Here is a 19,967-nt window from a genome sequence, read left to right as displayed (position 1 = left end):
AAAAGTGAGCCTTTTTATTTATGAGTTGGTTTATGTGTGTTTAAGTGTGTCTTTTTGTTTTATAAGCGAGTCTTTTACAACAGAAGTTGATCCTTTTTAAACAGAAGTGGGTTAAAGCGAGTTTAAATTGGTCTTTTTGTAAATAATTTGAGAGCTGAAACCAGGCTAAAAGACTCACTTTAACACACTTTTCAATAAGTTGGTATTTTGTTTTCAAATAATACTCATCAATGAAACAATAATTCTTCAACTAGGTCTTTGTTTCATGTTTATAGCCATATATAATACAAGTCAATTGTAAAGGGGCTTTTTTACAGCTTGTTTGCCATTGTCCCTATTGTAAATGTGTGTGCTCCCCATAATTTTTTAGTGAATATTGGATGAAAATGGCTCTTTCAGAACATCACAGGTTCACAGATGGACAACAAGTATCACTGCCAAAAACTATAAAAATGATAAAACTTAGTTTTATACCTGAAAATGAAAGAGTTTGTGTTTGCTTTGATTTTTTCTTTATATTTGTTTTTATTATAAACAATATCTTATGATTGTTTTATGTCTTAAAATTATTTTATTTTTTTTAATTTTAAAACAATCTTATATGATTGTTTATATTTGTTTAAAACAGTATTTACTTGTTAAATCTGCATATTTAAATAATTATGGTATTGGAAACATTATTTTGGAAATAATCTATTAATTTGTGTACATAAGTTATGCAAGATTTTGATATTTTCATATGATACCATTATATCCATTTTCTTAATTTGCAATAAAATAATAAGATGCCAAACATGACCTGTGTTACATAAACAGTCAACAAAATAACAAGACAATACCTAAAAGCACCCCTTTTCACACCACTAACAATAAACAGATAACAATCTGTCAGGCATTCAGAGCTAAACAGGGTACTGATTATCAGGGGCAGATAAGGCTACTGATAGGGTTTGCCCAGACATAAGGCTGGAATGAGGTATAAGACTTTTGATTGGTTCAATTTTTTGCACAGGAAATTATTTGAAAACAACAACTTTTGAAAAACAAGCTGGTTTCAGCAATTGAATTGAGCTAAATTAAGTTAACATTAAGACATATAATTGTTCTGTAAAATGTATTGAAATACTGTCAGCATGAAGTATTGTGTGATGAAAACAATGTGTATTTTACTACAATTTGGAAATCAACAATAAGTTTGTTGGAAAAGAAGTTCAACTGTTTTTTTTTTGAATACTGAAGAACAGTTTTAACAGGTTTGTATTGTCATTTCTTCATCCTTTTTTATTTAGTTTACTGAATTAATTATGATCATTATTATGTTTATGTATTGTCACTGGGAAATGTAAATTGATAAGTGAATGTATTGCAACTTAAAGGAAAAACAACACAATTTGATTCAAAAATAGATGAACATACACATGACAAAGTGTAAATGTTGTGTACAGTGAATTAATGTGGTTGTGTTTTATGATTATTGTCATCTTTATTGTTATTTATAGATATTTCTGGTTATTACTGAACAGATTTCTTTCCCTCATATTTTAATTTTGAAGGTTTTCTTGCCCCAAGAGCAAAAGGGGGAATCATACTACCTGATGTATGGACTTTTACACCAGGCTTTTACCCTGCACGAGCTGGCCAACTTGAGGGGAACTGAAGTGGGCAAACCTCGCCCTGTCCTTGAACAAGAAAGCTTGATTTGTTGAGAGGTAAAACTATACAGGTTATTGCATTTTAAAAGCGTCACAATTCTGACCAATGTGACAAATATTTTGAGAGTTTGTAATGTGATGAAAGTAAATTACAAGCCTTGGAAAATTACCAATTGTAAATATTTTGTCAAAACTCCTTTTATTTTTTTGGTTCCAGAGTATCATTTAAGCTGAAATCCAGCATGAAACCAGGGAGGTGATGGCCATCGCACAGGCCACGTGCCGACTATTCACTTTCCACCAGCTTGTGACTTGCTCCATGAAGGGAGCAACAACTACAACTGGGTCACCAAGACCAAGCCTCCCCGCTGCTGAGAGAAATGCAATCATTGGTACTTTTTCTTCATCATAAAAATTTGAAGTACCAGTTATCCATATAGAAATTCAATACACGTTCTACAAATATTTTTCAGATCACTTACTGTTTACAGTCGCATAAATGATCATTTTATTACATCATTTGTGAAAAGGGAGAGTTTTTATAATCCAAATGACAGTTAACAATAGTGTTTTTTTTTATTCATGAAGACAGGGATTGAAAAACTTTGTCCGTGTCTCTAGTCACTGTCTCCAGGACAATCAGTAATAAACTCATTTGTATTGACTTCCTTAATATGCAAATATATAACCTCTTTTTCTGGCTAGAGTATTTTCTATTTAAGAACAGATTTTGTTGTTTTTTTTGCATGTTTTTATAATGAATAGTCTATTATATTTTTCAGATGTCATAGCCAAAACCTTTGACAAGCCTCTGGTTGATGTTGAAGAAAAGATGAGAGGTTGTTTAAGGCATCTGCGGCTGATGCACAAGTAGACTGAAGTCTTTGTTAATAAAATGTGCTGTTAAAATGATTATTTAACCATTGTTTTCACTTTGTTATATAGATTTGCACCTGTTTCAACAACATTAACTTATTTTTATGCTCCCGGTAGGGTCTCATATAGCAGTTGAACTGTCCGTCTGTCTGTCTATCCGTCCGAAAACTTTAGCATTGGTCATAACTTTTGCAATATTGAAGAAAGCAACTTGATATTTAGCATGCATGTGTTTCTCATTGAGCTGCACATTTTGAGTGGTGCAAGGTCTAGGTCATCCTTCAAGGTCAGAGGTCAAAATCCAATGGAAGAAACAAGGGCTGTTTGTAAAACATGCATGCCCCCCATATGGGCTGTCCGTTGTAGTGGCAGCCATTGTGTGAATACGATTTTTGTCACTGTGACCTTGACCTTTGACCTAGTGACCTGAAAATCAATAGGGGTCATCTGCAAGTCATGATCAATCTACCTATGAAGTTTCATGATCCTAGGCGTATGAGTTCTTGAGTTATCATCCGAAAACCATTTTACTATTTCGGTAAACCGTGACCTTGACCTTTGACCTAGTGACCTGAAAATCAATAGGGGTCATCTGCGAGTCATGATCAATCTACCCATGAAGTTTCATGATCCTAGGCGTATGCGTTCTTGAGTTATCATCCGGAAACCATTTTACTATTTCAGGTCACCGTGACCTTTGACCTAGTGACCTCGAAATTGAAAGGGGTCATCTGCGAGTCATGATCAATCTACCCATGAAGTTTCATGATCCTAGGCGTATGCGTTCTTGAGTTATCATCCGGAAACCATTTTACTATTTCGGGTCACCGTGACCTTGACCTTTGACCTAGTGACCTCAAAATCAATAGGGGTCATCTGCGAGTCATGATCAATGTACCTATGACGTTTCATGATCCTAGACCCAAGCGTTCTTGAGTTATCATCCGGAAACCACCTGGTGGACGGACCGACCGACCGACATGAGCAAAGCAATATACCCCCTCTTCTTCAAAGGGGGGCATAATAAGCAAAGAGAGATAATTTCATACCTGCCAAATTATAAATAGAAATTTTATTTCAAAGCAGTGCAGTAGGGGGCATTGTGTTTCTGACAAACACATCTCTTGTTTGTATTTATTCCATACAATCTTACTTTTTTCAGTTCTTTCTTTGTGTTCAATGTTATGTTATAACACTATTATATTTTATTATAACAATGCCATGTCTGTCAAAATAGTTTTATCATGCTGTGTATATGGATATATATGTAAAGTTTTATGTTTTATCGTTTAAAAAAGTAATTAGAATTTAATTTATGATATTTTTGTTCTTATCATAAAAAAGTTTTTCAGTTTTCAAGTGGGTGAAAAGTGGGTTTTTACTGAGCATTTAACAGGTTTTAAAGCTAGTTTTAACTGTGTTTAATCTGTGAAAAGCATACATTTAGCTCACTTAATGCTCAAATAAAAACCCACTTTTAACTCGCTTAAGAACAGGAAAAACCGACTTGATGTGTAGAAGCGGGTGTAAAAGCCAACATAAAGAAGGAAAACACACTAACTTTTAACCAACTTAAGTTGGTAAAACTCGGTTTTAAAGTGTGTTTTAACTGCGTTTAATCTAAGTTAAGCACACATTTAGCTCACTTAACACTCAAACAAAACCCCACTTTTAACTCGCTTAGGAACAGGAAAAACCGACTTGATGTGTAGAAGCGGGTTTAAAAGCCAACATAGAGAAGGAAAACACACTCACTTTTAACCCACTTAAGTTGGTTTAAGTTAGTTTTAGTTGGTTTAAGTTGGTATAAGAAGGTATAAGCGTGTTGGTTTATGTGAGTGAAATCCAGGTTTTACCTACAAAAAACCAAGTCGGTAAGCAAAAAGTGTGTTTAAAAGACACGCTTTAACCCGGTGCCAATACCGCAAGGTTTAACACGGTTTTAACACGGATTAAAACCGGGTTTTGCCCACTTTTATGACAAGGGCACCTTCCAATGATGGTGAACAAATGTGCCAAATGATTTTAAAATCTCACGATGAATGACATAGTTATGGCCCAGACAAGCTCATTTATGGCCATTTTTGACCTTTGAACTCAAAGTGTGACCTTGACCTTAGAGATATCGACATAATTCTTTCGCGCGACACACCGTCTAATGATGGTGAACAAATGTGCCAAATGATTTTAAAATCTCACAATGAACGACGAAGTTATGGCCCGGTTACAAGCTTGTTCCGCCCGTCCGCCAGCCAGCCCACCGACATTCGCCAATCTAATAACCAGTTTTTTCCTTCGGAAAACCTGGTTAAAAACAGAAAGTGTCGTCCCAGATTAGCATGTTTGCATTGCACAGGCTAATCTGGGATGACAATGAAGACACATGTCAGTCCGGTTTTCACAGGCACCTGGCTCAATACAACAGAGTACAGTGCAGGCCAAGTATTGCTCACAATATTGAACAGCCACTGTAATAGGCAACAAAATATACAAATATACTGTATTGATTTAATTGAATGCATAACAAATGTTTTTGGGTATTGAATTGAACACCAAATATATGATAGTGCACATTTCTATATGTACAATTTCAAGATTCAGTTTAATTAAACTATTTTTCCCATTTCTAAATATTTGTTTTATGCATTCAAAGAAAACTAAATAATTGCAGAGTAATTGACTAACCTCCAATTTAAGTAAACATTCCCCACCCCTTAACATTTACCTGCAACTCAAGTTAACATACCCCACCCCTTAACATTGACCTCCAATTAAAGAAAACATACCCCACCCCTTAACATTTACCTCTAACTTAAGTAAACATACCCCACCCCTTAACAGTTACCTCGAATTCAAGTAAACATACCCCATCCCTTAACAGTTACCTCCAACTCAAGTTAACATACCACACCCCTTAACATTTACCTTCAATTCAAGTAAACATACCCCATCCCTTAACATTTACTTCCAATTTAAGTAAACATACCCCACCCCTTAACATTTACTTCCAGTTCAAGTTGGCATCGGCCCACTACTTAACATTTACTTCTAGTTTAAGTAGGCATTCCACGCCCATTCACATTTACCTCTATCTCAAGTAAGCCTTTCCGACCCATTATATACCGGTACCCACCTTGCCAGTCCATTCCCTCACTTCGCCCAGCAAAGACATGTCAGTGATGAGCAGGGGTACCGTCCTGTTGCCAACAACCCCCCCCAGCTTGACAACGATGGACGGAACGTTGAGAATCATCTGAACATGGAGCAGAAGGGATGACCTTTTTGTATATGATAAACATATTGAGCTGAACTCTTAGATAATTAGGCTTAATGCATGTGTGCAAAGTGTTGTCCCAGATTAGCTCAATATGCACAGGATAATCATAAACATCATTCTTGTTTTGAAAATACTTTCTTTTAACGAATTTTTCATAAAAGCAGAAAGTTTGGTCCCTTAATTAGCCTGTAAAGACTGCAAAGGCTAATCTGGGACAATGCTTTACGCATATGCATTAAGTAGGATTTGTCCAGAGCCACTCATATTTTCACAAATATGGTTAATTTATTCTGTGTAGCAGTCAGTATTACAAAGAAGTTTATATAGTGTAAGAAATAACTTTAAGCAGTGATTAAATTATTATGTGATAATATGATCAATTCTTAAGAAATGTTGATTCAAATCAAACATTCTTAGTATTTTCAGTTATGCATTAAAAATACATATGAATGTTATAAGCAATGAATTGATGAATCTAAATGCTGGTTGGATTTCTACTGCTATACACTCAACATGCTCAACGGTCAAAATGAACAATTAAAGGCAGAAAAAAAGGATTGCTGTTCAGTTTGAATAAGGGCAATACATGTAGGTGCTAATACATCCTCTCTGTACAAGTATTGGCTTTTATCACATGCCATACCCTGTTTCCCATGTAATATAACCATTACATATATTTCTATCTTACACATGTGTAATATACTTTTTAAGCGTTTTCATTGGCTTAGTTTTCGTTTATTGACCAATCACATTTTGTTATTTTGCTTAAATGACGTTGCAACGTCAAATGACGACTTTAAATGTAAACAACATTCGGGATTTATCATTATGTTTGCGTAAATATTAAATTTTATTTAATATGCCCATTTAAAAGCATGTGATAAAAAAACTTGTTTAATAAAATATGGTATGATATGACAACTCGTGCCAGATCCTATATTTGTAACATTCACCGTTCATACAGAAATATCCCGAAAAGAAAGCTCTTTTCAAGCATTTTTCAAGGTTATGGTAAAAAACACACTTTTGTATGCACTCCACACCATTTGCAAGCACCTTTAAATCTAAAGCCTCATTTACACGCACTTTTTAACCCTTTACCACTCACATACTTATTTTCACGCATTTGTAGTCCCTTAGAAAGGTATATTTAATTTAAGTTTTTAAGGCTGCATTTCCAACCCTTAGATACTGATGAGCAGCAAATAGCATAAAACCTGAACAACCTGTGCAGGCTGTTCTGGTTTTATGCTGTTTGCACATAGCCATTTTCACTTTGCTTCTAAGTGGGAAGGGGTTAAGGGTTGTAAGAACCCTGACATAGCGTGAACACGCATGAACAGTAACAGTTTTGCACAGTAACCTTTAACTTTTAGCGGGTCATGTCTAGCTCAGTTATAAATACAGTAGACTCTCTGTAAACCGGACTGTTTGGGGACCGGCCTGATCATCCGGTTTTCCGAGAGTTCCAGTTTACCAAGAGTGGGCATATTGCCGAAATATATATTGTATGCATTGTGTAGAAAATCATATAAGAAAACAACAAACCATATACATTTACATGTACCATGTGATAACTGTACTCATGTAATGTTTATGTTTTAGGTATTGTTCAAAAATGTGTTTTTATTCGATTAAAAGCAAACAATAGTCCATACCTACTTGTTTTTTAATCCCAAAGTGAGCGCGGTGTTTTATAAATGTACGTTCATGTACATGCATGCCTGACATTTGTCATATAGGCGAGTGAGGCGTGTTCGAGTTTGCTATAAATAGCCCTGAATTAATAAAGTTTTATTTATAACAAATAGGAAGCGTCAAACGTCATAGACAATTTTGACGAATAACGGCACAAATACGACTGTTGTGGACACACAATTTATTATTCAAGACATAACACATTTCACAAAACATACACACAAAAAAAGAGGCCCCAAAGGGCCCTGGGTAGCTCACATGAGACACTTAGATGGACAGACGACGGACAAAGACCTGTCACAAAAGCTCACCTGAGCAATCAGGTGAGCAAAAATATAACAAGAGGTCCCAAAGGGCCCTGGGTCGCTTCCCTGAGAGACTTAGATGGAAATAAACAAAGATTAAAACTCTTCAACAAATATTTTAAGTTATAAGTATGACAAGACTGACTTTAAAAATAAGGTGCTCCAAAGGATTCACAATAGGCCTATATAGAAAATTACCCCACCCACCCTGGCGGCCATGTTTTTAATACTTAGATTTTTTTAAATATATATATAAGGAAAATGCTTCTTACAAACATATAGAGAAAACTGCCCCATCCCCTGGCTGCAAGGTTTTTCCACTGAACACGACCATTTTCATACTCATCCGACAAATCAATAAAACCAATGTTTTGATGATGATTGGCCAAAAAATGTGACTTTAAGAGTGTTCACAGGCTTTTTCAACATTGTTTTGTGAAAAGAAAAGGTTTGCTGTTTCGGCAGATATATACATAAATGCGCTATCAGTAGTTTTGTGTGTGTGTTAATTTTTTTTTAAATAGACTTTTGTTACCCGTTGCGACAAAGCTATTATTTGGGATAAAAGTAATATGAGGTCAGTAATTTAATAATGAGCATCAGCAAAAGAAAATGGAAGTACATTTTTCAACAAATTGTTGTCCAAATTTGAGATCATGAGATAAGCATCTCAGAATCTTATAGGGGATGACTGTTTACAATCTGTTTAGCAAGAACACTTTTAGATTCTGAAAACAACCGTATTTGTTCAAGAGATTGTGTTTTTGTAAAATAGTTTTTGCATAATTAAATAAAATATGTTGGATTGTTATCATATATCAAAATCAGTTATAAAAAGTAAATGAGTATGAGAATGTGTACAGCTACTAGAATTTCAATATTGATCTTCTTTTATAGAACAAAACATCACTTGATCTTTCTTATAGTTATAAATATGTGCAAATATAGAAGTAAACACACACAAAACATTTGAAAATGTATCATATCAAAACAACTATCAAACTATGTGTAATTTAAATGCACAAAAAATATGTAGCATAAATACATTATTTTTGCAAAAACAAATGCAAATCAACTTTTCTTTAAACAGCTATTTGTGCTTCTTAAAAGATGTGATAAGTTGTTGTCTTTTAACTACCAAATTGTTCACATTTTTGACTAAGTGTTTTTAAACAACTGGAACAATTTTAGGACTCATCTTGCATTGATATTTCCAATTGAAACGACAATAACACCTGCTTAAATCACAAATCTTTCATAATCATACACAAACTACTGACTAACTGAAAATTGTAGGGGTAAAACATTTTAAGTTGTAATGTCTTATCTATCTTAACTTATGAATGCTTTCCATCTGACATCAACACAAAGGTCTTTGATGAAAGTGCCCAGTTAATTGGGGTCAATTTCCAGGAGTGTTACACAATTACCACCTGGAAACAATGCACAGGTATAAATGAGTTTTATAGAGAGTAGTCTATGATAAGTGAATGAAAAGTCAAAAAAGATTCATATGTAACACTTCTTGTTGTTTTATTGGTTTTACCACTATGTTAAATTTCTGCAAAGATATAGATAACAATCATAAGTAATGGCAATAATTTATTTGAGTAAAGCAATAATTATAATTAGATATTTGGGTTGTGGTTAATGTTTCTGAATCCATAACCAGTATCATCATCATCATCATCATCATCATCATCATCATCATCATCATCATCATCATCATCATCATCATCATAATCATCATCATGCACCAACATCTGCATTACAACTAGAGTGTTAACATTGTTTTAATATAGTCATATTATGAAAACTGCCTCTACCCTGGAGGCCATGTTTTTCAACAAACCGTAACCATTTTTGAACACAGCCAAGCTATCAATACAACAAATCTTCGGATTAAGTTCCATGAGGATTGGGCTATAAATGTTACTTCTACAGTGTTAAGAAGGTTTCACTAAAGCCATATAAGCAAAGCTGCCCCGCCCCCTGGCGGCCATATTTTTCAACAGACCAAAACTATTTTCAAACTCAGCCTAGCTATCATAAAAACAAATGTTCAGACCAAGTTTCATGAAGATTGGACTTTAAATGTGACTCCTAGAGTGTAAACAAGGTTTAACTATAGCCATATAAGCAAAACTGCCCTGCCCCCTGGCGGCCATGTTTTTTTACCGATCCAAACCATTTTCAAACTCAACCGTCGCATACAGGAAACAAATGTTCTGACCAAATTTCATGATGATTGGACCAAAAATGTGACTTCTAGAGCATTCACATGTTTTCGCAATATACATATGGAGAAAACTGCCCCGCCCCCAGGCGGCCATGATTTTTCACCAATCTGGACCATTTTCGAACTCGTCCGAGATATGATGATTGGGCAAAAATTGTGACTTCTAGAAGGTTTCTCTATAGCCATATAAGGAATACTGCCCCGCCCCATGGCGGCCATGTTTTTCAATGGACCAAAACCATTTTTGAACTCAACCAACATATCAATAAGACAAACATTTTGACAACGTAACATGAAGATTGGGCATCAAATGCGACTTCTACAGTGTTCACAAGGTTTTTCTTTTTTTTTACCTAGTGACCTAGTTTTTGACCCAGCATGACCCAGTTTCGAACTTGGTCGATGTATCATTGGGACAAATGTTCTGACCAAGCTTCATGAAGATCGGACAATAAATGTGGCCTCTATAGTGTTCACAAGGCAAATGTTGACGACAGACGCACAACGCACGGTGCACGACGGACAAAAGGCTATCACAATAGCTCACCATGAGCACGTTGTGCTCAGGTGAGCTAAAAAACAGGGTCACATATTTAAGACATTCATAATCTCAGCAAGTCTTGTCAAAACCTACACATGCATGTTGATTTTAGATTATTAATACTGAAATGCGTTTGAAATAACGAAAAGGCAATGAATGAATTTGCAAACAGATGGATGGATATTGTACGGTCATATTTCTCACAGTTTTATCTGACAAACAAAAAACAAACAACCATTTAAGCGTTTAAAACACGGCTATAAAATCTTTTAAACTACCCGAGAAGATCACAAGAAAGTGATCGTCGCAACGACATGCATTCATTTTGTAATTAAATTGTTTATCATAAGCTTAATAAAACGATAGCGTCAAACACATTTTACACCCAAGTATACAAGGTATACAATAAGGGCAACATAACAAAAACGAGTTTTACAGTATTTTCAGCTAATATTAGTGTTAGGTAGAGTTACTATTAAAGATAACAAGAGCACCGCCTTGCGGGTGCAGACCGTTCATCTATTTTCTTTTTAAAGGTGAAGGGACTCTCATTTTCAATCTCAAAGGAGGGAGGGGTGGAGTGAAGAGGGGTGTATAGTGTGGGGTTGTGGACATTTAATACATTATCTTCCAAAAAAGCGGGAAAAAAAAAAAAAAATCGGGGGCGGGGGTGGGTGGGGGGGGGGGGTGGGGTGTGGGTGGGGTGGGTGGGGGGAAGGGCGATGGGGGGGGGGGGGATTTTTGGGTGCGATGGTTGGACGGTATTTCAAACATAACCGTTTAAAAAAAAAAAAAAAAAATTGGGGGGGGGGGGGGGTGGGGTATAGTGTGAGGGTGTGGTGGTAATTTGTGAGATGATCTGAAAAAAAAAAAAAAAAAAAAAAAAAAAATTGGGGGGGGGGGGGTGGGGGTATAGTGTGAGGGTGTGGTGGTCATTTGTGAGATGATCTTAAAAAAAATAAAAAAAAAATAGGGGGGGGGAGGGGGGAGGTGGGGGGGAGGGGGGAGGGGGGGGAGGGCACGGGGGACGGTTTGGGTGGAGTCTATTGTGGTATGTCAGGTAAGAGTAGTTTAGTCAAAGTATCAATCAAATCTAATCATAAATAAAGAAGTTATGGCAATTTTAGCAAAATTTAATAATTTGACCTTGAGAGTCAAGGTCATTCAAAGGTCAAGGTAAAATTCAACTTGCCAGGTACAGTAACCTCATGATAGCATGAAAGTATTTGAAGTTTGAAAGCAATAGCCTTGATACTTAAGAAGTAAAGTGGATCGAAACACAAAATTTAACCATATATTAAAAGTTACTAAGTCAAAAAAGGGCCATAATTCCGTAACAATGACAACCAGAGTTATGCAACTTGTCCTTTTACTGTACCCTTATGATAGTTTTTGAGTGTTCCAAGTATGAAAGCAATATCTATGATACTTTAGGGGTAAAGTGGACCAAAACATAAATCTTAACCAAATTTTCAATTTTCTAAGTATAAAGGGCCCATAATTCCGTCCAAATGCCAGTCAGAGTTACATAACTTTGCCTGCACGGTCCCCTTATGATAGTTAATAAGTGTTGCAAGTATGAAAGCAATAGCTTTGATACTGTAGGAATAAAGTGGACCTAAACACAAAACTTTATCAAATTTTCAATTTTCTAAGTATAAAAAGGGCACATAATTCTGTCAAAATGCCAGTCAGAGTTACATTACTTTGCCTGCACAGTCCCCTTATGAAAGTTAGTAAGTGTTGCAAGTATGAAAGCAATAGCTTTGATGCTTAAGGAATAAAATGGACCTAAACACAAAACTTAACCAAAATTTTCAATTTTCTAAGTATAAAAAGGGCACATAATTCTGTCAAAATGCATGCCAGAGTTATCTAACTTTGCCTGCCCAGTCCCCTCATGATAGTAAGTAAGTGTAACAAGTTTGAATGCAATAGCATTGATACTCACTGAGAAAAGTGGACCTAAACGCAAAACTTAACCAAAATTTTCAATTTTCTGAGTATAAAAAGGCACATAATTCTGTCAAAATGCACGCCAGAGTTATCTAACTTTGCCTGCACAGTCCCCTCATGATAGTAAGTAAGTGTACCAAGTTTGAATGCAATAGCATTGATACTTTCTGAGAAAAGTGGACCTAAACGCAAAACTTAACCGGACGCCAACGCCAACACCGACGCCGACGCCAAGGTGATGACAATAGCTCATATTTTTTTTTCAAAAAATAGATGAGCTAAAAAGGGGAACTATTAAATGGGAGTATAAAGTGTGTATACAAGTTCGTTTGGGGGGGGGGGGTGGAAGTGACATATTATCTTTACATGTATATACCGGTATGCAATAATAAATCAATATCAAAATACATCGAGATAAGAAAAACACACAACAAACAAACAAACAAACATTTGAATTAGATGAATACAATGCGTAATAAACAATAAAACTATACAAAGCAATGCAATGACAATATACATTTTATAATATTGTATAGTAGCATGTAGCCCGGGAGCAATTAATTATTTCGTTCGCGGTTTAGGCTGACGAGAACAAAAATGAGAGTTCGAATGGGAAAACGTGTCAGCAATTATCGGATTTTTAGCTAAGTGATGAAGTTAACCGTTATAGCACCAGGTAAGCAGGTAGTTTTTAATAAAAAAAGCTTTGTATGTTATTTTAAGTGCTAATCATTTTTTTAAATTATGGTATTTAACTGTATTGTATTAGGCTAAATTTTTTACCTCCCTTGAAGGCTTGAGAATGTCAAAGTTGACATTTTCATTTTATGTAAAATGGTCACAAATATTGCATTAAATAAAAATAATCAGGAAAAACTCTGTTACTTGGAAATCAAAACGGAACGGCAAAATGCATATAATACATTGAGGATGGTTGTCATTTGTAAACTTTGGAAGATCAGGAGACATTGGCCTGGGTTGGAAACATACTGGAAATTTCACACTCTAGTGAGTACCGGTATGAGGATTTAGGAAATGCTTACCAAGTCTATTTAGAAAACAGATGCCCAAATAAGTGTGTAAAACTCGAGTTAAACACGAGTTTTATCCGTGTTAAACCAAGCGGTATTGGCAGTTGGTTTTTAGTGGGTTTTGGTATGTTGGTTTTTGTGAGTTTTGGTTAGTTGGTTTTTTCTGTGTTTAAAGTGGGTATTTTTACCAACTTGGTTAAAACTGAGTTAAACACAGAAAAAACTCACTTGTTACATAAATGTGGGCTTTGGTAAGTTGGTTTTTTGTGAGTTTTGGTAAGTTGGTTTTTTGTGAGTTTCGGTATGTTGGTTTTTTTGCGAGTTTTGGTAAGTTGGTTTTTTCTGTGTTTAAAGTGGGTATTTTTACCAACTTGGTTAAAACTGAGTTAAACACAGAAAAAACTCACTTGTTACATAAATGTGGGCTTTGGTAAGTTGGTTTTTTGTGAGTTTTGGTATGTTGGTTTTTTGTGAGTTTCGGTATGTTGGTTTTTTGTGAGTTTTGGTATGTTGGTTTTTTCTGTGTTTAAAGTGGGGTTTTTACCAACTTGGTTAAAACTGAGTTAAACACAGAAAAAACTCACAAAAACCAACATACCAAAACTCACAAAAAACCAACATACCAAAACCCACAAAAAAACCAACATACCAAAACTCACAAAAAACCAACATACCAAAACTCACAAAAAATAAACTTAAACACACTTCTGTCTACAATAGTGTGTTTAAGTTGGTTTTTGTGAGTCTTTTGTTCGCTTAAGGGATCATAAAATTTTGCTTGTTTGACCTGTAACCTTTGTAAAAAAAATATTTACACCTTAATGGTAAAAAGGTTATTTGAGATACAATCACAACAGATCATTACAAGCCCCATGTGATTATAAATAAAAGACACACACAATTTGCAAAAAACAATGTTTATATTAAAAAAAACAAATAATGTGAACATTTTTACAGTGCATTTTTAACAAAACCAGGAAAACATCTACCCAAGATACATTATCACAATATGCGAGCACATTTAACATAATAAGTTAAAATAAATAACATTCTCCCCTTTGGGCTACCACAGGTAAAAATGGGAGGAAGGGTATGAACCATGATTATATACAGTTTCAGTTAGTGAGGAGTGATACAGAGGATAAAATTAATAATAATTGTTTTTAACTGTGTTGGTGGTACCGGATTTATAAACTGACAACATTAAGGAATCCTTCATCCTATCTTTTCCTGGAATAGCCCTTTACACATATTTACACCTATGAACAAAGGAACGTATTGCTCAGCACTACACAGTTTATATATTCTCCCCGCAGTACATGACACGAAGCCTCCTCAAGGCCCATCTCATGTTCTCTTCCACTGTTGATATGGGCAGGGCAAACTTTTTGGAGATGACAACTGAAATGTATATGAACAATCAATGCAGGATTTTACTGTACATTACAGTATTCAAAAAACATGTAAAAGTTTATTCCACCCAAATCAAGTCTGATCTGAATGACTTGATTTTGGTGGAATAAACTTTTACATCAATATCATCAGTTCAGATATCCCATTTTAACATCATCTACATTAGAAGGATTTCAAAAGAGGTTTTTGAAACAAGGAGGCAAATTACTGTTGCTTGAATTTTTTATATCGTTAACAAATGAGAGCTTGATCGTTAACTTTATACTGAGGTTATTTTTGTCTGCCTATGTGTTAAATTCTCAAAACTTTTATACACAAACACAATTTTTAGTAACTCTTAAATTTTAGCAGTAGTATTAAATTAACGCAAGACAGATTATGTGCTGGAGTCAAATTTGAATCAATTGCATTATGTTTGTTTCAAAATGAATATGGAGGCAGTAGAACACCTATATATTTAAATCCCCTTTTTCCCTATAAAAAAGAATCATACCAACCATGGCGTAGTGTTCAGCAATCAGGAGACCCTCTCGAATCTCCCCCTTAGGGGAGGTTGAACAGCACTTCATAGAGCAGTCACCAGCTGATCAGGTCTGAAAACTATACTGTCATGGCCTTTGCGAGGTGCGTCTTGTGCATGATCTCATTTGAGATCAGGTCCTGAAAGATATTTTATAATGTAAGTGATAATATTGCTGTTATGGTATATCTTGTTACTATAAATATTATTAATTTAAATCAAAACAAGTTTGTTTGCTTGTTGTTTTTGTTTTTTTATTTTTGCAATTTAAATCCTGTGATCACATGTGACTTAACGCTTGTCATAAATAATTAAAAGAAATTACGTGTGGTAGAAAATACTGTTTGAAAATGTACCAAGATATGTGGTCTCATTTGGCTGTGTGGACTGGTCGGAAGTGTGACGCCTTTCAAATGCTAAAACCTGTATAGTTTTACCTCTCAACAAATCCAACTTTCCTTGGTCAAGGACAGGGCTCGGTTTTCCCACTCCTGATCTACTCAAGTTGGCCTGCTCGTGCAGGGTAAAATCTGGTGTCAAAATCCATACATCAGTTAGTCCCCCTTCTGCTGTCTTTTGGCAGGAATATTCTATCCAAAGAATCTTCCAATCAATGTAAATTTCACCTTGGGAGTTTAACCTTCAAATTTAAAATATAAAAGTTTTCATTGAATATGTGGGAAAGAAATCTGTTCATTTATGACCAGAAATAGGTATAAATAACATTTAAGATGACAATAATCATAAAATACAGCCATAATTATTCAAATGGTGTTGTTTTTCCTTATAATTGCATTACATTTATACTTATCCATTTACATTTCCCAGTGACAATACATAAATATGATAATGATCATAATTAATTCAATATAAAACTAAATAAAAAAGTGATGTAAAAATGAAAATACAAACCTAAAACAACTGTTATTCAGTATTCCAAGATAACAGGCAGTTGATGAATTATGAGACCATATCACTTTAACCATCCACTTTGAATCTCCTTTGCAACATACTTATTGTTGATTTACACATTGTAGTACATACACATTGTTTTCACCACACAATACTTCATGCTGAAAGTTATTCAAGACATTTTAAACTAGAATTATAAGTCTTAATGTTACTCAATTATACCTTAAAGCTCAAAGTCAGTTGATGAAAAACCCCTTTGTTTTTAAAACATAACTTCCTGTCTCCAGCCAATCAAAGTCGCTTGTTTTCAAATAGATGGTGGCTCAGCCAATCAAAAGTCTATCAACACCCCTTTGTTAGGCCTATAGATGGAGCACTGATACTGTGATAAGAATTAATGTTTATGATTTAATTTGGGGGGGGGGGGGGGGAGGGCTAATCTCTTATGTGTGTCAGCCAATTACTAAATCTGAGAAATATCTACTGATTTCAACACCAACATATATGTATTTATTGAATAATACACAGCACCCTTAGCATATTATATTTAATTGTGAATATTTAAAAAAAACATGCTGAATGGTGTTAGCAAATAATATTAATAGTATAAATATTATTTATTTGTATTGCCTTTTAAATTGTATGTTAAAGGTCAATGTGGTAGACATTAATTGTATTTGGGTTAAATATCAGTATAAGAAAGTTAAAATAGTTATTGTTTTTATGTTGAGGAGATATAATTGATGCTGGCAAGCCCACATAAGTTTCCATATATTAATCAACACTTTCACACTGAAACTAGTTTTATTTATTATAGAAACAGTGTCACTCTCCCCCTCAAAAAATGAATAAAAAAAACACACTGTAAGTCTATTGAATTCTCCAAAGAACATGAATTAAATGGAAGTATTCACATTTTTATAGATGTGTGATTGTTCTTATAATATATTTAATATTTATGTATTGATTCAAAGTGAAAGACAAACAATTTCATATTCAGGTATAAAACTAAGTTTGAACATTTTAAAATTTTTATAGTATCTGTGAACCTGTGATGTTCTGAAAGAGCAATTTTTATCCAATGTTTCCTTAAAATTATGGGGAGCCCATAAATGTACAAAAGATGCAATGGCAAACAAGCTGTAAAAAAGCCCCTTTACAATTCACCTTGATAATATATGGCTATAAACATGAAACAAAGACCTAGTTGAAGAATTATTGTTTTATTGTTGAGTTATGTTAATAAACAAAAGACCAACTTATTGATAAGTGTGTTAAAGTGAGTCTTTTAGCCTTGTTGCGGCTTTCAAATTATTTATAAAAAGACCAACTTAAACTCGCTTTAACCCACTTCTGTTTATAAAAAGACCCACTTCTGTTGTAAAAGACTCGCTTATGAAACAAAAAGACACACTTAAACACACATAAACCAACTCATAAATAAAAAGACTCACTTTTGACACATAAAAAACCAACTTCTTACAGCAAAAAAACTCGCTTTAACACACATCTACTTTAAAAAACCAACTTTAAACTCAGTTAAGCACAGTTTAGCTCACATAAAACTCGCTTTTATTAGCAAAAACCAACTTCCACTCAGAAAAACTTAGAAAAAACACAGTTTTATGTTGGTTTAAGTGTGTTTTGGTATGAAAGTGGGTTAACTTTTTGCAAGGGTTATGAGATAAATAAAGGGTGAGGTGGACGAAAAAAAATAAAGGAAAGAAAATAATGTGACAAGAACAACCTTATGATAGTAATTGGATAAAATGGTAGTGGAGTGGTGTGGCATTACTATTATTTAAAACTTTTAAGGATTATATTTATGAATTTGCACAATTCTTTATTATGTGGTGTTGACTTTGTAGATAGTATTGTTTTAATAGTAAGGCTTGAAATTTGTGTATTGAATACACTTAAATACTGTTCTCTTTGTGTTTGGAAGAAGGGGCAAAATAGAAGGTAATGTTCTTCACTTCCAACCTGGTCATTTGTACATTTTGTGCATTTTCTTTCAGTGTACAGGGTGCCATCATATCTGCCTGTTTCGACTGGGAGGTTATGGTTGGCCATTCTGATTTTGAAAAGGCTGCTTCGCTCACGATGAGGCAAGAGCATAAGGTTTTTTTCTAGTTCGATGTTCTCTTTGAATATTCTGTATGTTCTGGTTTTATTTGAGGTAGTGAGACTGCTTTGCCATGTAGCTTTATATTGCTCTATTAATATGTTTACAATTTTATTATTTATTTTTATATTAGTATTCAATTGGTCTTGGTTGTGCCATAAATCTATGCAACCTGTTACATTGAGAATTTCTTTTATTTTATTTATCCATTTGAAGTTGTTGTCAGGGAGATTCATCATATAGTTATATATCTGCGCTGCAAACTTATTTTGTTTCCCGTTAAGTATTCTAGTCAAGAAAGATATCATTTTTGCTTGAATAGTAATTGATATTGGGTACCTGCCAAGCTCTCCATGTAAGTAAGATATAGGTGTTGAAGCTTTAGCGTGTGTGATTTTCCTTAAAAATTTATTGTGGATTCTTTCAAGTATATCAATGTTTTCATAACCAAATATTTCAGATCCGTAGGTCAGGATTGGAAGCACAGTGTGGTCGAAAAGCTTTATAATGAGGTCGATTGGGGGGCTTGAGTTGGTTGCCCTTGTGAAAAGTAAGTGCATGGCTTTGGTTGCTTGTTCTGCTATAATGTTTGCGTGCTTTAAGAAATGATCCATTGCTTGAAAGAGTGAGACCAAGATAATAATAGTTGTCTGTTATTTCAATTGGTGTGTTATCTATGTAAAAATGTAATAGACCCTTTTCACAATAGGCCTAAATTGATTTGAGCGCAAAGTCACGTGACTCGCAGAACTCCAGAACGAGGCTGAACATGTGACCATTTACAATAGTCCCATGCAACGCCGCATCTGATTTCAACCTTATACTCTTATGAACATTCGGCGATGTAACGATTTAAAAAAACACAATATGACATTGTCAGAATAAGAAATAAATATGTAATTCACAGTTTAAGTGTCAATATATCAAAATAAATATTGATTAAATCACTTGTTTTTCTTCAATTTTTTGCACACATTTCATGATTTGACACTCTTTGTTAGAGCTTTTTTATCGCGCTGTTTGAAGAAAGATCTATCTTGTTTATTGATACATCTGTTGTTCAATAGCCCCTGTGTTTAGCACAAACCCATTATCTCGTTATGATCAGATACTGTGCCGACAAAGAATAATTACCAGCATGGTGTCATAAACCACCCGTGGTAAATGCCTGGTCATTGAACATCATTTATGATACACAATATCTATTGTGGTAGTAATATTACGTAGTCATTTCTAAGACTAATGTAACGCTAAATACTCTAACTAAATACTGTATAGATATTAGCCAGTTTTATCATAATAATACAGTGAATGCTGGACATTTGCCTTAGCCTATATTTCACACAGGCGGACATTCGTTCTTATGTTTTTGACAACCTGAACATTCTTGCCTTCGTTATTTTGACAATGCGAATAATGGTT

The 19,967-nt window shown here is 34.5% G+C and overlaps 1 protein-coding gene and 2 long non-coding RNA genes across 4 annotated transcripts in view; 1 reads left to right on the top strand and 2 right to left on the bottom strand.

Moving 5' to 3' along the window:
• LOC127869753 (intermembrane lipid transfer protein VPS13C-like) overlaps positions 1-19,967 on the bottom strand; it is a 186,278-nt gene that overhangs the window by 61,185 nt on the left and 105,126 nt on the right. The window contains 2 exon segments of the mRNA XM_052412414.1: positions 5,662-5,806; positions 14,895-14,976. Coding sequence (XP_052268374.1) covers positions 5,662-5,806; positions 14,895-14,976 — 227 coding nt within the window.
• LOC127867194 (uncharacterized) lies at positions 1,594-3,548 on the top strand. The gene is made up of 3 exons (XR_008043357.1): positions 1,594-1,709; positions 1,870-2,044; positions 2,435-3,548. It is a non-coding gene; the product is annotated as an uncharacterized LOC127867194 (long non-coding RNA).
• LOC127867190 (uncharacterized) lies at positions 14,838-16,216 on the bottom strand. Of its 2 annotated transcripts, none has more exons than XR_008043349.1 (3): positions 15,946-16,216; positions 15,482-15,648; positions 14,838-14,976 (listed from the first exon to the last, which is right to left on the bottom strand). It is a non-coding gene; the product is annotated as an uncharacterized LOC127867190 (long non-coding RNA). The 2 variants fall into 2 exon arrangements; XR_008043350.1 differs by having other exon boundaries at positions 14,844-14,976; positions 15,486-15,648.

The sequence above is a fragment of the Dreissena polymorpha genome, chromosome 2 (genome assembly GCF_020536995.1).
Source record: "Dreissena polymorpha isolate Duluth1 chromosome 2, UMN_Dpol_1.0, whole genome shotgun sequence".
In the NCBI taxonomy this organism is placed as follows: Eukaryota; Metazoa; Mollusca; class Bivalvia; order Myida; family Dreissenidae; genus Dreissena; species Dreissena polymorpha.
This window is presented reverse-complemented; position numbering and strand designations above follow the sequence as displayed.